Source organism: Gopherus flavomarginatus, chromosome 5 (genome assembly GCF_025201925.1).
Source record: "Gopherus flavomarginatus isolate rGopFla2 chromosome 5, rGopFla2.mat.asm, whole genome shotgun sequence".
In the NCBI taxonomy this organism is placed as follows: Eukaryota; Metazoa; Chordata; order Testudines; family Testudinidae; genus Gopherus; species Gopherus flavomarginatus.
This window is the reverse complement of record NC_066621.1, coordinates 14,043,373-14,061,502: the sequence shown is the minus strand read 5'-3', so window position 1 is coordinate 14,061,502 and position 18,130 is coordinate 14,043,373. Positions and strand designations below refer to the sequence as shown.

The 18,130-nt window shown below is 42.6% G+C and overlaps 1 protein-coding gene across 7 annotated transcripts in view; it reads left to right on the top strand.

The window, feature by feature from the left end:
• Positions 1-18,130, top strand: part of SRGAP2 (SLIT-ROBO Rho GTPase activating protein 2) — a 249,572-nt gene that overhangs the window by 180,464 nt on the left and 50,978 nt on the right. For 6 of the 7 annotated variants that reach the window (XM_050954015.1, XM_050954014.1, XM_050954013.1 and 3 more), the window contains 5 exons: positions 4,280-4,495; positions 5,300-5,428; positions 11,652-11,876; positions 14,646-14,747; positions 17,177-17,374. In XM_050954015.1, the coding sequence (XP_050809972.1) occupies positions 4,280-4,495; positions 5,300-5,428; positions 11,652-11,876; positions 14,646-14,747; positions 17,177-17,374 (870 nt within the window). The remainder of the gene's footprint in view (positions 1-4,279; positions 4,496-5,299; positions 5,429-11,651; positions 11,877-14,645; positions 14,748-17,176; positions 17,375-18,130) is intronic. The other variant, XM_050954017.1, reaches the window with a different exon arrangement.

Here is an 18,130-nt window from a genome sequence, read left to right as displayed (position 1 = left end):
CCCACCCCAACCATACTAGAAAGTAGCTCTCTAAGTGGATCAAACTTGATAACCAGCCATTCAAGTTTCTTGTAGTTTCTGCCACGATTTACTTGCCACTAGCAAAATGAGTGAATGAAAATGTTAACTTCTTGGGTCCAGATGCACATCTGATACAGCTCTGTTGATTCTGGGGAGGTGGTGCCTATTTGTTCTAGAGCTTAGTTTGGTTTAGGATGTTGACTGGTTGGGCAAGAGAGATCAATTGTAGTTGGGACTTCCAGAAATTCCTTTGCGTATGAACTACTCTTGCTACTGTCTGCCTAAGGGACAACAGTCACTTCAAATTTCAAGTAAATCAGAACAAACTCACTGCCCTGTTTCCTTTATATGTGTGTGAGAGAGAACAGAATTCTATAGAAGCAGCAAAGAGTCCTGTGGATTCTATAGAACTTTGATTCAAAATGGTGTATTGTTTAGTTGTATTGCAATTGCCTTTTCTGTACTGTAACTACCCTTCCTAAATAACTTTTATGGGAATCAGTGGACTAACCATGAAAAAACAGCTTGTCTAAACTGTCTGTAAGGTAGTTTCTGATCAGCTGCCCAGTTTGCAGAAATGATAAGTAACAGTCTTGAAACTATATGAATCGTTCACTGGGATTCACAGATTTCATGCAACCTTGTGCAAATGAATTCTTTGAGTCCATTGACTAGAGCAGCACTTGTGAGTATTTGTCTTATAAATCAATCAGGCCTGAAATAATGTTTTATATCCACTTAATACATCTGATGAGACCAGTTGATTCTCTTTCAGAGCAAATGAGGAGAGTTTTATGTTCAGTGTAGTTTTAAATTCAGCCATGTCACTGTTTATCCCATTCATTTTGTGGGCACGTGTCACAGTTCACGTGCAGCACTGACAATATGGGGCTTAAGTCATTACATGAAACCAGTGCCTCACCTTAGCATTCAGTCTGTAGTTTTATAATTGGATCCTATGAGGTTAGTGGTCTTGCCAATTACAGATTGTCACCAGCAATATTGTGCTCGGAGATCCTGCTGATCATACCTCTGAAAATTCGCATCTTGTCAGTATGCCTGATACATGCCATTCCGTTCTGATTACCTGCAGATTAGCAGCCAAATGAGTTGGAAAAGTGGATGTAGCATTCGCATCCTCACTTGAAGATCTTGTACACCACCAGAAATTTACTATCTGAGACAACTGATCACCATTAACGTGATTTTGCTTTTTAATTTCCGGGGGCAGATTTTGCTAAAGGAAACGATGTTTTACCAGTCTTTTGACTTCCTATTTCTTAAGTTTCTGAATCTTTCACATGTTTTGTAAATATATTACCTTGAAGATTAGTCAGTAAGATGACTGATGCTTAATGCAACAATAGTTCACTTCCAATACTATGAAGAAAATTCACAAATGCAGACATGAAGTGGGGGAAAAAAACCCCTGTGAATCTCTGGCATATGCCTGCAGGAATCTCTTTTATTGTTCCCTAGAATTTTGTCCTGGTCCTTCTGTCATATTAATTTGTTCTTTGGCTATGGTGTTGTCCCCAGCTGGCCATAGTGAGTCAGCACTGACCCCATTGCCAAACATGGAGCAGGCACTGAGGCATCGTCAGCAGGATTTCATTAAAACTGGGTTTTTATTAATTTTTTCTTTCTCCCTGCCAGCTCCCTTTCCAGCGATAGAGGAAACTAGACTTTTGTGCAGTTTACAGCTACTATAAATGCCTGCTTTCTAGTCTAGGCATATGTTGTAGTTGACAGTCTGTGTGTAAATTATTCAGAAGGTCTCTCAATACTGACAGTGTTCACGTGCTCTTTCATGTTTAACTATAACTTCTCTCGGTAACTGAGAACCTTCACTGATCTTTGAGTGAGGATAGAGCATACATCTCATTTAAGTGAAATGATATTAAAGTTCAGACTAAGGTGAAATGGGCATAAATGGCTTTGCATTTTAAAACCAAATGGCTTCCGAAGAGAATTGGGCTGAAGTCAGGACTGCAATATTGGGCCCTGTACTCAGATAACCTTTACTGGCCACTTAACAGCCTATTATCCTCAGTGCCTATTGCCACTGCAAGGTCATTTTTAACTGAGGGTGGATAAACCAGTTCAGCTGTCATGCCCTTTTTCCTCTCGCCTCCTGGTTTACACAAAACTAGATCCTGGTGTTCTCTGAAACTAAAATATATTGTGGTCCCCGTCCCCCCCACCACCTCCATCTTCGTAGTTTCCATATTCGTTGTGCACTTCTGCCCTTCCAAGTTCCAACTCTGGAAATACCTGAAGCTCTCAAAGGACAGTGTTCTTAGGAGACTTGCAAAGGCTAATGTTGTGGATCCAAGAGGTTCAGATATGTATCTCAACTGACTGAGGTTTGCCCATCAGGACTTTGCATGCACAGACCTTTTATCTCACTTGAAAACCTTTTGAGGGATGAAGGTCCCATTGATGCATAATTCTAATTTTAACTACAAGAGGACCACAAAGACTAAGGTGCTCTAAAAGCCTATAGCAACATGTTCTTCATTTTGTCATTGCTAAAGAACATCAGTACAAATTATTTTCCAAGACTAGAAGCCTCTGGGCCAGTTGAGCTTCTGTATGAAATATGTATAAAGGCACCTGTTGTCATTGCATTACAAAGATGCATATTCATATCCCACGATCTAAATGATGACATGCCAGTGTGGCACTGGCAAAGCATCAAATCGGAGGCTTGTGTGTCTCTCGTTTACATCTTCAGATGTACTTGGAATAATGTATAAAACGTGGCGTTCGAGTAGCTAGATTTTAGAATATTTTTATCTGTTATGTTGTATGCAAAAGTTTCTCTTTGCAAAACACTCCTTAAAATGCAGCTGTTCACTTAAAGCACTTTCCCCTCTGAACCTTACAGTGCATCTCTCACTAGAGCCCATTGCTTTCTCACACCATCCTTTCCTACTGGATCCAGCAACGGGACCTCAGCAAGCAGTGTTGTTGTGCTCTTGGTCACTCATGTTGGAGAAAGTACAAAGGGACTGATTGTTGGCCTCAAACACTATGGCAGTGAACACTTTAAGGAAAATACATGTATATGATTATCCAATGCTGTACAACCCTCCTCGGTTATGTTAAGGGAATCAGCTGGTCCTTTATTAGTTTTTGGTATTTAAAAAAAAGCAAAAACTATCAACCTCTAGTTGTGTTTAAATAAATTAAATATGGATCTCGGGCTACTCCAGAGAAATGGCAGGCAGTGGCCATTGAAGCCAAAGGAAGCAAGCCACTGATTTACACAGGGCTGCATGAGATTTGTGAATCCCCGGTGACTGGTTTCGTTTAGTTTTGAGGCTATAGCTCAAAACTTTTGAAAACCAAGTGGATCACAAAAACTTACCATGCAACTAATTTAGGGAAATAGGTTGTGTGTCCTGTTCTCTTCCTCTCCTTTCTCCCCCCCCCCCCCCGCACACTCAGTTAATCCATTGGCTTCCACTGAAAGGATCTTAGTGAGGCGGAAAAATTACGTTACGGAAAAAGCACTCCAAATCAGAGCTGAATAATAACCCAGTTTGATTCCATAAGTACTCTAAGAACCCCAGTTTAATACATGCACATGCTTTGTCCCTGTTATTTCCCTTGCCCATTTTGGGTTTTCTTTCTACCAAAAGCTGTTATCCATCAACTAGTTACTTACAAAATATCCTTTCTTAGATATGTGGTGGCTTGCATGAAGTAGAATATTGTGATCTATAGAGTCGTGATTGTTGGACAATGAAGTATATTTCTTTTAGGGATAATGGGTAGCTGTTTTGAAACCAGTTTCCGTACGGAACTTTTACCTTTTTTGCCTTTTATTTTGAAGGATACTTTGGCCATCTCGAAGTAATGTTTGTGATCTGTAGAATGACATCCATTTGTTTTAAAAATCAAAGCATTGTTTTATTTCCCCACCCACTCCCAGTGAATAAAATCTCTAAGCACCTAGGGCCTAGTTTATACTGGAGATTTGTCCCAGTTTCAGCAGTCAGTGGCCAGCCACTGATGTGCAGAAACCTGGTGAAGATAGCTATAGGCAAGGGTTTGCACTGATGCAGCTTTTTCCAGTTTCATTAGTGCAGATATATTTGAGGCTGAAACTGTGGCAAATATTCCATGTTGAGAAGTTGTATGTAAAATCTGTGAGGATCTAGCATGTTTGTCTTTGGGTACAACAAGCTCATCCTTAGCAGAACATACAAAACCATGCTGCTATGTGACTGCTCAGTGATGTCTCTTGCAGGTGATGAAGACTTACCACATGTACAATGCTGACAGCATCAGCGCTCAGAGCAAGCTGAAAGAGGCAGAAAAACAGGAAGAGAAACAGATTGGGAAGTCGGTGAAGCAAGAGGACAAACAGACCCCACGCTCCCCTGACTCAACTTCCAACGTTAGGTTTGAAGAGAAACATGTCCGACGGAGCTCAGTCAAGAAAATTGAGAAAATGAAGGAGAAGGTAAATGAGTAGCGGCACTGAGGAAATAAATGGTGTCGGGAGGAGAGCTTTGTAGTTATTCACCAGAGTGACTGCTGAGAAGTTTCCTGTTAGTGATGCAATGTTAGGAAATGCGAAGGTTAGCATTGTCATTAACTTGGCTGGATAGCACAGCAGTCAAATTTTGTAATTATCTTCATTATGCATAGATGCTTCAGAGCCAAAGCCTCTTTACCTGGAGAGAGGTGAGGCTAGAAGGTAAGGAATATCTTCCGTAAAGTTGCTCTTGGGCAGGTTATTGCCTTCTCTTCAACGCCAATGGGGTAGTAAGATGTGGGGCCAGATCATTAGCAGCTGATGTTGCAGCAGCTGAGAGTCTGGCCCGTGGTTCTGGAGGTGCGCAAGCAAACACGGGCAAATGTTAATCCCTAGCTCTTTTCTTAAGCAGATCCACATACTCTAGCAATCAAATTAAGTAGCCCAGAGGACCTGCCAGTCTGGAAGTCAACTAAAATGACATCTTGTTTTTAAGTCACTTTATAATGTTGTAAGACCATCTAAGATTTCACCCCCTCCACTCCGTCTTCATTTGTGGGTTGTCTGCAGGTGAAGTCCTAAATGCAGGGTTGTCTGATTAACAATCTGTGTTGATCTAAATTAAGCCTTCGAATTTTGTTAGATGAAATTAGTTCCCAAATGAAGATAAGTGAGCATTGAGATGAGGTGTAATTGTTTTGAGGGCACAGTTTGTTCTGCCACAACTTTTTTTTTCTTTTCTTTTTTTTTAAATGAAATCTTTTTTTTTGTTTGTTTGTTTTTTTCCAGCGCCAAGCAAAATATACTGAAAATAAACTGAAGGCCATTAAGGCAAGAAATGAGTATCTGCTGGCTCTGGAAGCCACGAATGCGTCTGTATTCAAGTATTACATCCATGACCTGTCTGATCTCATTGATGTAAGTGTGCTGCTACTTGGGTTAATGTCGTTCCCATTAACCCCACTGTGTGCATCTCCTTCTTGAACCCCTTTTGTGCTAGCATCCTTGGTAGCCCCTCTGCAATGATGGCCTACAACGTTGTCTGCCTGAAGAGCAGAACAGGCCCTGTTCACTGTACATTTGGGAAATGTACCAGGTACAATAGTCACTAGTAAAGGGGTTATGGAGGCTTTTCTTAAACAGTTGCTTGGCAAAGGGAGTATTAAAAAGAAGGGGAGTTTGTACAGTGAGCACAGAGTACAGAAATCTTTTTATAAAGAGGGACTGCTTCATTTGTTTCAGATTTTATACATACTGTTTTAAGCAAATCCCTAAGATTATAATTCTAAGAGACAGGTTTTTGTAAAAAAGAAATGTGTTTGTAAAATTGTAAACAATTGGCAGAAGGACTCAAAGGCAGATGTAGCTCCCAAAACTGCTTTTAACTTTTTTTTTTAAATAGTCTAAATTTCAAATGTATGGTGTCTCTTTATAGAATGTTTAGTGAGATATGTAGAGAGCCATGCTCCTATATCCAGGACCTCCCACTGATTCAAATCCACACAGGTCCCCAGTGATGTAATGTGTTTCCAACTGCTGCTATTTGAACTGCATAATATAGGATTTGTGTTAAACCTCGCCACTGGGAACTGGTCTATGTATCACCAACAGTCCTACTAATTCCCACCCCTAACTCAATGGTAGTCTCAGCAAAGGGGTGAAGAAAGGAATGGTCTATGGAAGGAGAACTCTCCTGTTCCCTAGAAGTCCCATCAAGCTTAGGGTTGGGGCAAATTATCATAAAGCAGCATGTATGGCTAGTTGCCCTGCATCTGCCTAATAAACAACCTGAGTCTCCTGAGGTGGCAATTTAGCATGTTTCTCTTAGTGCAAAATTTTGTTTTATTAAAGGTATAAACTGAATAAATGACAGCTACTTTTATCTCTACCTTAACATTCACACTTGCTGGAAACTCATAAAAGCCACTTTGGGAGTCTCAGATGGTCCAGGGCTTGTCTTCCCATATGGCGCTGCAGTGGTGCGCCTGCAGCAAAGATGCTCTTAGGCCAATGGGGGAACTGCTCCCATCAGTGTAATTAATGCACCTCCCGAAGAGACAGTAGCTGTCAGTGCTGTCTACGCAGGGGGGAGGGGAGTTTAGGTCGATATAACAACCTCACTCATGGGTGTGGATTTTTCACTCTTGAGTGGTGTAGTGTAAACCTGGTCCCAGGCCATGTCTACATCTAAAATTTTGCAGCGCTGGTTGTTACAGCTGTATTTGTACAGCTGTATAGGGCCAGCGCTGCAGAGTGGCCACACTTACAGCAACCAGCGCTGCAAGTGGTGTTAGATGTGGCCACACTGCAGCGCTGTTGGGCGGCTTCAAGGGGTTTCGGGGAACGCGAGAGCAAACCGGGAAAGGAGACCAGCTTCGCCGCGGTTTGCTCTCCCGTTCCGCGAACCACCCTGCAAACCGGAGGGAAGGAGACCTGCTTGCTCGGGTTCGGGGAACGCGAGAGCAAACCGGGAAAGGAGACCAGCTTCGCCGCGGTTTGCTCTCGCGTTCCGCGAACCACCGTGCAAACCGCAGGGAAGGAGACCTGCTTGTTCGGGGAACGCGAGAGCAAACCGCGGCGAAGCTGGTCTCCTTCCCCGGTTTGCTCTCGCGTTCCCCGAACCGCCGAGCAAGCAGGTCTCCTTCCCTGCGGTTTGCAGCGGGGTTCGGGGAACGCGAGAGCAAACCGCGGCGAAGCTGGTCTCCTTCCCCGGTTTGCTCTCGCGTTCCCGGAACCACCCTGCAAACCGCAGGGACGGAGACCTGCTTGCTCGGGGTTCGGGGAACGCGAGAGCAAGCCGGGGAAGGAGACCAGCTTGATTACCGGAGGCTTCCTCAGGTATGCTGGGATACCTGCTTATTCCACGGAGGTCAAGAAAAGCGCTGGTAAGTGACTATACTTGATTACCAGCGCTGGATCACCAGCGCTGGATCCTCTACACCCGAGACAAAACGGGAGTACGGCCAGCGCTGCAAACAGGGAGTTGCAGCGCTGGTGGTGCCCTGCAGATGTGTACACCTCCTAAGTTGCAGCGCTGTAACTCCCTCACCAGCGCTGCAACTTTCTGATGTAGACAAGCCCCCAGTCTTTCAGAGCTAGTGTTGAATAATGTTTTCCTCTAGTGTGTGAGTGCCCCATCCCACCTCACAGGCATTAGCTGCATTGAATTAGTACTGTTCATCAAGTCATTGATTGCTATTGGATCCCACTTGATTCCATTTCTTGATGACAGCTGTAGTATTTCCCTGTAATCGAGGTTAAAACCATCTTTGCTGAGCCCTGGGGGAAGTTGTTTAGAGGAAGCTGAGTGAGTGGGTGCAGTGGGTGAGGTGGGGGTTTGAAGAAGAGAATCAATTCCTCATCTCTGATTACTCTCAACTGGTCACTATTCAGCCAGTTGTAAAGTCAGACTAATCATGCTCAGTGCTGCAAGGTTACTGCTCTTTCCTCTGCAAATCAGGACTCTCTAGACTAAGACCTTTAAAAATCTTTTATTTGGAGGTGCAGCTGTAACTATTAAAAGGAGGGCTGTTGTGCTGTGTGATGCATCATGGCAATGCTTTTGTATCAGTGGGATATTCAGCACTTCCACTATAACCTGTCTTTTGAGGGGTTTGTACCTGACACGTGAAAAAAAAAATTGACTTGGTTTTGTATTACAGCTTCTTGGCTTTATAGAAAATTACTACTTTCTGGGTGTTGTTCACACTAGGTGTTCTAAAGGAGGTTAAGGGAATTGGACACCCAGTTCCCTCTGAAGTCCAAAGGGATTTGAACACCTAATGCTTTCTTTTGAAACTTCCAGTTCTGGTTTATAACAAATTATTGTAAAGCACTCAGCCAACACACTGCCAGTTCTTAATATGCTTCCTATGAGGTATGTGTATTGAAAAATCTCAGAACTCACTTAGATTTCCTTGATAAATCCTTAACTCTTTAAACACCAAGGAGATCCCTAGGAGTTTATAGCAGTTTAGCCGGCAAGACTTGTCTTGCTAAGAGTGCTCTTGCTGCTCTGCTGGCACAGCTGTCTCCAGACTATACACAGGTGCCAGGAAGAACAAAAGTTTCAGCAATGCTTAATTTTTTTTTTACCATTCCTTGATAGAACACAGTAGGTCACATGGCTACAGTTCAGGGCAAGTTCATGCGCAATGACATAGCTAACCGTTTAGCCACTTGATTAACTGTGCAAAGTGCCTACTTAAGTATAGAACATTTATCTGTAGACACCCCTTCCCCCTTGCCCTCCCCAGTGTGTTACAAGGACTGGATAAGCACTATCAGCACCATTTTTTCAGAGGGGGAAACAGTCACACAGGTGAAGGTACTTGATGGTTCATGCAGTGAATCAGTGAGAGAACTGGAAATAGAGCTAAGTGTACTCCCAGTCTAACAATGACACTTGTAAATTGTAACTGTTAAGACACTGAAACCTACCAATGGTAAAGCCTGGTGAGGTATAATTGAGGGTCTGATTTAAATATAAACAGAATCTGAAAATCAACCCTGAAACACCTACAATATCCTCATTGGAAATAGTGGTGAGTTAAGAACAGTGTGTTGTCCCAGATATTCGTCAGTGGTTCTGTTTCCCAACTCTGGTGACTGAGACAGATCCTTATGTTAATGAAATTATTGCACTAATCACGAAATTGATCTTGAGAGAAGTCTGGTTTGAGCCACCTTTGAGACCCTTCTGCAATCTATATTTTCTCTCCAAAAAGCCAGTGGACCACTAAGGCTGAAAAAGGAATGGAGTCAGGGGGTGTGTGAGTGAGTATGTCTGACAGCCTGCTTTTAGGGTGCTTTTGCAATCCTGGAAATAAACAGATTTTTGCTGTCTCACCAAGAGCTCAAGCTTTCCTTTTCCCTTGCATCCCATCCCAAAATTACATATGCTCCCTCCATTCCCCCCTCCAAGACAGAAACTTGAGTTTTAAAACAGTTATTTTCCTCCACTTTGTATTCTGGGTTTGTTTAAAGGCTACTTGCTGGCAAAGGGTTAATCAGCTGTCTTGTTGAGAAATGAATTTGGATGAACTATCATTAAATTCTTATAAAAAATTGATTTCCTTGGAGAATGTTTCCATCAAACATTTATATAACCCAGAAAAGGCCAGTGAGACTGACACACTTATAAATATGATATGCTGGATGCTTTAAAACGTTATTGACGGAGAGGACTGAAAATGTTCTCAGCCACCAGCTTCTATAAAGGAAAGCTGAGAGAACTTGTTGTCTTAATCTAATCTTCCTGGTTTCTCCTGGAGGTGGACTATGAAATATTAAATCTTTTTTTACTCTATCTCATGAATGCATCCTTTTGACATAAGCTCAGCCCTCCTCTCAGATGCACATGTACCTGGTGTAATTTGAAAAATGGGCACCAGCACTGGAGATGAACTTGTTAGTGTGTCTAGGCTCTGTGGTAGATTGACCTACATTTTAAGCAAAATGAGCATCAGTCTCTGTAAACAATCTGAGCAGATCCTCCTCATTGGGTTGTTGGTCCAACCGAATCTGACTTCTCTCAAATTTTGCTGCATGGGACATGGAATTTTAATGTGCCTGCGGAGCAGCAATAGCTTGAATGGCTCTTTACTAGAGAATGTCCCCGCACGTGCAAATTCTCCATCAAGCAGCTTTTGTTTTTGTTCTTGAGGTTTTTGTTCTCCCTGATTGAATTTAATGTCCCTTCATTCTCTGTCTCCAGTCAAGCCAGCGACTGCTGTTCATTTGCAAGAGCGCCACACCTGCTACAGTCCATTGGCACAGTACGTGGGCATGTAGTAGCATTCTGTGGCAGAAGTCTTGTAAAAGCAGGGGAGGGGCAGGGTCTGGGTATCTTTTTTTCCTCTCTTTGAAGGCATTTACTTACAATAGGACAGTGATGAGACCCAAATGATGGGGGAGGAGGAGGAAATGCTATGAATTTTGCTTACAGAGCAGCATATAGCAATCAAGCAGATGGGCTCTTTCTTCTTGGATAGTCTCCTTGCATATTTAATCTCACTTGCAGTTCCTGAAAGATGGACATTTCTCTAGCTCTGTTTATTAGATATCTGTAAAATTCAGGCTTTCTAATCAAGTAATGAAAAGAGCTTCTCTTCCTTATGAAATATTAGGAGTTGGCTGTGGAAGCTGGGTGCAGATGAGGCTGCCTGACTGGCTTTCAGTGATGTCATGCTAATGTTAGTAATATCCAATAAATGCTTGACTATGACCTTTTTACCTGAAGGTTTTTGTTCACTTTCTCACCCTAGCAATGAAACCATCCCAGCCATGCATTTTGAGGGGCACTCTTGCCCTTCCAGCATGGCAGAAGTCATTTGGCCTTTGTTTCATAGCTACCTAGGGTAAGCTGTGACGGCCAGAAATGCGACAAATTGGTCCTCTGAGCCAGGTGGCATTTAGATGTGTTAATACCCTCTTATTTGCCCAGGTACTGATTGAGCAGCTAAATGCAAAATTTGGACATCCTCTATCTATGAAAACTTGGCTTTCTGGTACTTTTAGGAATGCCTCTGTGGAAAGCCTATTAAGATGAGCCCCTGAAAGTAGTATTTGTAATGTGTGTCCTGATCAGTTGTCTGGATGCTCAACTGACACCAGCTTATCGCTCCTCCAGGATCGATGTGAAAAGTAGTGCTCAGTAGGTTTAGAATACTTGCATAGAGTGCCCTTTGGCCAAGGATTTCAGAGTGCTTCCAGTAGCAGCCAATTGCCTCTGTGAGCTCGGTAAGGGATATATAGGAATCCACTGATCAAATCCTCCATTTCTTGGGTGAAATGTGGTAGGCTTTTAACAACACACAGCAACACTCCAGCACAATTTAGGACTGTCAACGAGGACTAATGTATCCAGTTGAAACTGTAGGGGGATGTTAGGGAGGCAGTTTATAATACCAGAATTGCAATTTGACTGTCTTGTGTTTAACAGCCCTCCTCTTACTCAGTGGATCATGGGATCTTTGAGAACAGGTGGTCAAGAGCACTGCTTTGCTTTGGGTGTGAGATGAGTGTCCATCATAAGAGTACCACTTAGTACCCATGATTTGCTATCTCCTACACTTGTCCTTACCCAGGGACCATTGAGTTTTAACCTTTTTATTCACATAGCCTGGTGTCTCTCTTCCAGCAGTGCTGTGACCTGGGATACCATGCCAGCCTCAACAGAGCTCTCAGGACGTTCCTGTCTGCGGAGCTGAACCTGGAACAGTCTAAGCATGAGGGCTTGGATGCCATTGAGAATGCAGTGGAGAACTTGGATGCCAACAGTGACAAGCAGCGCCTCATGGAGATGTACAACAACGTCTTCTGCCCTCCCATGAAGTTTGAGTTTCAGCCCCACATGGGTGACATGGTCAGTTTATCTCCCTCTGCTCCAGCTCTGTAAACTTGCACAGAAATCTCCATCCCGTTGAATTACATTGAAAGAATTAGAACTGTAGTAAAACAAAACTTCCGTGCTGGTTGGGGCTCCGGGGCGTGTACTCTGGGTCACTGGGCTGGAGGTCAAGTGTGGAAGAATGGCCTTGAGACTATTGTTACAGGACAGTGTTGGCTAAGTGGGTAAGTGACAAGGACTGCAACCTTTCTGTGGAGTCCTGTACATAGGTGGGAGGGAAAACTGCTATGCAGGATGAGATGGGGACAGTGCAACTTCCATAAGCAGCTTCTTCAGCTATCCATACACTGCACTTATGGCAGCCTCCTCCAAAAGGCCACCTGTTTGATTCCCACCTGGGAGTTGAGGGGAAGGCCTTGGAAAAGGGACACAGTAGGCAAATATAAGCCGTGGCATGGATTTCTGTAGACTGCAATTAACTCATTTTGAGTAAGAAAGCAACTGAAGAGGAAAGCAGCTAAATAGCTGTGATCCTAAAGATGGAGAAACACCATTGTTCCCTTCCCATACATGCATCTTCTACCTATCCAGGCTTGGTAAAATGTATCAAGCATACCAAGGAGACTGCTGAGACAAGGACTCTCAAATTAGAAGTCTGAAGTAACATCTGAAGGATTTAATCATCCCATACAGAGCCCAGCTCTGCTTCCTCAGCCACATTGCCCTCAGCTGTTTACACAGACACATCACTGGCACTTTCCAGTTGCATAGGTTTGTGGAGGGTGCAGCAAGAGACGGCAGAAAAATCAACTTGAAATATCTGCTTGATCAGTCTCTCCCCCCTCTGACACCTCATTCCTAAGACTGAATTGGGGAGCTCTTGCTTGCTAACACGCCAGTGGAAGAAAATTGTACCTATGTATATATAGCCCCTTTTTGTTAGAGGAGCTAATTCGAAGAAAATTTCTGCTGCAGAAAGAAGCCAGTATTCAGAGTCATTAATCTTTGCTACCTAAACTGATTCCTAGAGCCCTGCCACTGCCTGAAGAAAAATAGAAAAACAAGCAATTTAATATGCAGTTTTGAGACATTTGATTGTGTAGTCCTGGAGCACAAATGGTTTGTGGTGCTTCACACATTTTATGGTGACACAACACAGTTGAAGGATTTTCATTTTGACAATGAAAATGTATTGCTAGACAGCTTTATCCATTGTGTCTGCGTATCTGGGAGCAGGGCCGTAGCAACAAAGAACGTGGCCTCCTCCGAACATATGTCCGGGGCACCTTACAATGCAGAAACGATAAAAAAAAACTAAACAACTAAATTAATAACATTTATCCGCCGACTGCCATTATGAATGCAAATACACATTCTTTGAATGGGTCCAACTAAAATTCGAAACTGCCCGACAGACAGCTGATGTAGCCAATAGCATTATGATGTATCATAATGACTTCACGGTTTTGTCAGTAAAACCGACATGGATTGTGCAATAGCATCAATAAATGTCACTTACCTAGTTATACCTTACATTTTTTTTTTGCCACTTTTAGGGGCTCCCTTCCTTGCGGGGCCCCCTCCAGTTGGAGGGTACGGAGGGCGCTCACTACGCCTCTGTCTGGGAGCTATGTTTGGGAACCAAACTGAAGCCAGCTCACAAATCTAAATGGTATTTGCATGCAGTGTAATGACTTAGGTCAGTTGGCTGGATGTCTAGATTATCCAGGCGAACACGAGGAAAGGCTGGAGAGATGTTTCCTGATGGCCAGTGGGCTCTTTCGTTCCTAGACATACAGACACAGTGTAAGGCTGGCTGTCTCTTTCTTCTTCGGTGATGGAATGGAGGGCAGGGAACATGTGAAAACCATGAGTTGGAAAGTGGTCTTTTTATTCTATACTCATACATAGATTAGTGTCCCTAGGATAGTAAAGAGGACTGCTCCCACCAGCCAACTCCGGTTTCTAGTCCCACATATTCATTCCCCATCCTCCACCAGATATCCCTAGTCATGAGACTTGATGGTGGTCCTGCTGACTTGATGTGTTATGTCTGTAGGAAGGTTTGTATAGGTCTCCTAGGATTGTTGGGGTGGTTCTGGTATGTATGAAATTTACTTATATAATATACTGTGGGGGAGGGGGAGTGTGGGTGTAGAGCTTGGTTGGCAACTTGAGCCTTAACTGATTGTAGCTTTGTGCCATGATACCAGCAGTTTATTCTTACCAAAGCGCATGGCTGTGTAATGTGAGCATTCTCACCAGCACCGAGTATGTAAAAAGGTGCTTGCCTGGCTGTCACATAGCAAACAAGTATAATCCTTCCTGTAGCCATGGGGAATACTAGATACCCCAAGTGGACAAGCCAAAAGCCTGCTTTTTCCCTTCACAAAGTACTTGACTTGTTAGACCAAATTCTTCCCTGCCATAAGCTGACATAGATCCCACTGAAGTGTCTGGGTTCTGTTGAGCCTGTGGTCTCTAGTGCAAGTCAGATGTTTCAGGATTAGCTCATTGACAGTGAGTCTTGTTTCTCTTACTCAATTCTTCCTTGTCTCTTTTTTTTTCTCTCTCCTATTTTGTTTGACCTTAGGGGCAGGGGATTATAACTCAGTAAAACATGGGGCTTAGCTTTGATTTGTTTTGGCTTAAATTCAGAGACTTCTCAAGCACTAAAACTATCACTATCGTTGGACTGTTGGTTTAATACCATAATGCAATAATTATGATTTTCTTGGATATTGAATGTACTGTGGCTCTATCAAGGGGGCTTCTTTTTTGCAGGTGTCACAACTGTGTGTCCAGCAGCCAGTCCAGAGTGAGTTGGTGCAGAGATGCCAGCAGCTGCAGTCTAGATTATCTACGCTCAAGATTGAAAATGAAGAGGTGAGCTGCTAAACCGCTTGCAGCATTTGCAATATTAGAATCTTCTCATAGCCCAGGGACAAGGGAGTACCGCATCTCAGTAAGCCTGTTTGCGCTGATCTGTGTAGGAAGATGTGGAAGGAGGGCAGCAGAGGGCTTCAGTGTCTTAGTCTGTATCCCTGGCTTTCCTTCCTAGCAGCTTTGCATGGGGCAGAAATTTTGAAGACAAATCCAGTGTTTATCCTTTTACCCAATATGGATTGCTAGGCGTGGCCACGTCTCAGGAAGCCACACCTGAATAGCATCGGATCAATGATCTATCTTGTTTAAAAAATAATAAACCTCAGGCAAGTCCTAATTTTTGTTTCACTTGAGTGTTTAGCTCTCATGTAAACAATAGACTCGGATTTAATACAGTTCTTTCTTCTCATGGTTTATAAAACAAACCTATACTACAAATGTATCCCTTACAGCTACTGTTCAACATGTTTCTTTGTATTCAGCCTAGTTTTACTAATATTTGCTGGCAGGTACTGGAGTATTTCTCCCATGTGAAACAAATGAGATGCTAGTCTATATTGGAGAATCTCTTATTTCTTTTCTACAAATACCAGAAGCATTCGTTGCTGTTGTTGTTTTTTGAAGTCTCAATCTCTTGTTTACTTGTCTGGGCACAGAAGTCTTCACAAATGTGTTAAAAGCTAGTGTCTAGATTAAAAAAAGACAAATAAGATTGCACATCTGTACCTATGCATTAGTGGTTTTTTAATTTGTATTTTAAGATTGCAATCTAAACAATAAGATACTAGAGAATAAATCGCTTACATGGCAGTTATTAGATTTTTGTGTGTAATATTGATACTATACTCTTAATAAGGAAAAAAATGATGGTACTTGAAATATCTATGTTCAGTTACTTAAAAAACTAGAAACTATAATCAGGTATTACTTTCTGATATTCAAGTCCATCTCCTGTTCCATTTGGGCATAGATGGCGCGGGGCGGACAGGAATTAAGCTGATTTAGGGTTCAGTGCTTGTGATCAATAAGTCGCTATCAGATTCTCTAAGTGAAGTATACCTTTTCTCCTTCCATTATCTGCTATTTCAGACAGACACTTAAATGCCAGCAGATGGGAAATGGGTTTGTATGAAAAAACTGGAGGCAGAGTGAGATTCTTGCAGTCCTTACTGTGGGGTGTTTGTGGTGAATTGGTTAAATTGTTTGTGCCTGTGTAGAAGGGCAGGTTTTGGCACCTGTTGTAAATAGCAATTTGGCTCTTGCCAAGTTAGATGGCTACACATTTGGCACCTACACTTTCACTGCCTGATATCTGTTCGTTCACTGTGCAGAGATGTAAATGACTGTGCAAAGTGCAAGGCAGGGGAGAAACAAACAGTGATTTTTTGAAGATCAAGTTAATCTCTTTTGAAAAGGAGATAGAGGGAAATCAGCCTTTGGATCATATTGGCACAGTGAGGCGCTTCCCCTCTTCTGTGCTGCCTCTTTCCCTCCTCTCCTAACCCTAAGCATTCATCCCATCAAGGTCTAGTATCTTTCTCAGTCTCTTTAACCTGAAGGGAGTAAATGGATGGCATTGCATGGGGAACCCCTCAGAATATCCAGTGCATACCTCCAGCCCCCCTGTAATTTATCATCCTGTTTGTGCGATTCCTTTATAGGCCCCAAGCAAGGAAGACACTTTCAGTAAAAGACTTGACAAATTACAAGGAGGTCTTACTTTAGTGCAGTGTGTTTTTGTTTTGAAGCCCAATAGATTTAGTGACATGAATAAAATGATTCTGAGCCTTCCACCTTTCCCCGCAACACTTCTCCTTACTATATGGACAGATTCCCCTATTTCCCCCGCACCAGGGCACTGGAATAAAGCTTTCCTTACCACAGGGTTTGTACAGCATACAGCAGAGGCTGGCAGCCTTTCAGAAGTGGTGTGCCAAGTCTTCATTTATTCACTCTAATGTAAGGTTTCGTGTGCCAGTAATACATTTTAACATTTTGAGAAGGTCTCTTTCTATGTCAATAATATATAACTAAACTATTGCTGTATGTAAAGTAAATAAGGTTTTTAAAAAATGTTTAAGAAGCTTTATTTAAAATTAAATTAAAATGCAGAGCCTCAGACCAATGACCAGGACCTGGGCAGTGTGAGTGCCACTGAAAATCAGCTCGCGTGCTGCCTTTGGTACTCGTGCCATAGGTTACCTACCGCTGGCATACAGCAATGCAGATTTATTTTGCTGCTAGTTGGTTGTTTACGTGGACTGTGCTCTGTTAATTAGCAGAGCTTGTACTGTGGTTACGGCCCATAGGACTCAAAGGAAGTCATATTAATAAAATGTTCTGGGACACTGATCCCCTGTTTTTCACCTGCTAATTCTTATCTTTATATTGTTTATTATTTTAACTCCTCTTTGTCCTTGCTGAGACAGGTTAAGAAAACTATGGAAGCCACACTGCAGACTATCCAAGACATAGTCACTATTGAGGACTTTGATGTCTCTGACTGCTTCCAGTACAGCAACTCCATGGAATCTGTCAAATCCACAGTCTCTGAAACGTTCATGAGCAAGCCAAGCATTGCCAAGAGACGGGCCAATCAGCAAGAGACTGAGCAGTTCTACTTCACGGTAAGGGATTTGACTTGCAAGGTGTTCACAATGACAAGAAGCTCTCAGGAACGTTTGAGATACTGTATTCATTGCCCCCTTATAGATACCCATGACTGTATTCTTGTTCTCTTGAGTTTTCCTGTTTAATCTCCAGGGACAATTTTAATTTTTATAGGAAGCCATTTGAATCCACTTCTTAGTAATGTTGAATAGCTCTTCCTGAAACTAGGAGATCTGCTTATTACCAGGTTTACACTTCAGAGGAAATTAAAATAGAACAGAGAGCGCCCCGGGTTAGTCTTATTTTGAAAGAATTTAAAGGGACAGTATTTTAATAATTTTTAATTTTTATTAACACATGCTTAAAGAGTTTAGCTATACTTTGTTTTCCTCCAGTAGGTAAACGCTGACAACTTTGATTTGCTTTGTTGCTAATGTAGAAAATGCCACTGTGGCTCACTTATTCTTTTCTCAAACTCGGCATCATACTATAGGCTTCAGTCCAGTAGCAGTCCAGGATAGAGAGCTCCCAGTGGAGGCCCAGGAGGTCAAGGCAACTCTGCATAGATGCAGTGGCTGGCCTGCAGGATCAGGGCACTAGATCCATAATCAGGAACTTGCACTGTTTCTGACAAAAATGATCTGCTGTAGATCCATGAGAAGGGAAAATTAGTGTTCCTGGTTTATTCTTGCTGCAGCCAGAGCTGGTTTTTTTTTAATTAAACAAATTAAATTAAATTAATGGAGATATCGTATCTCCTAGAGGTGGGCGGG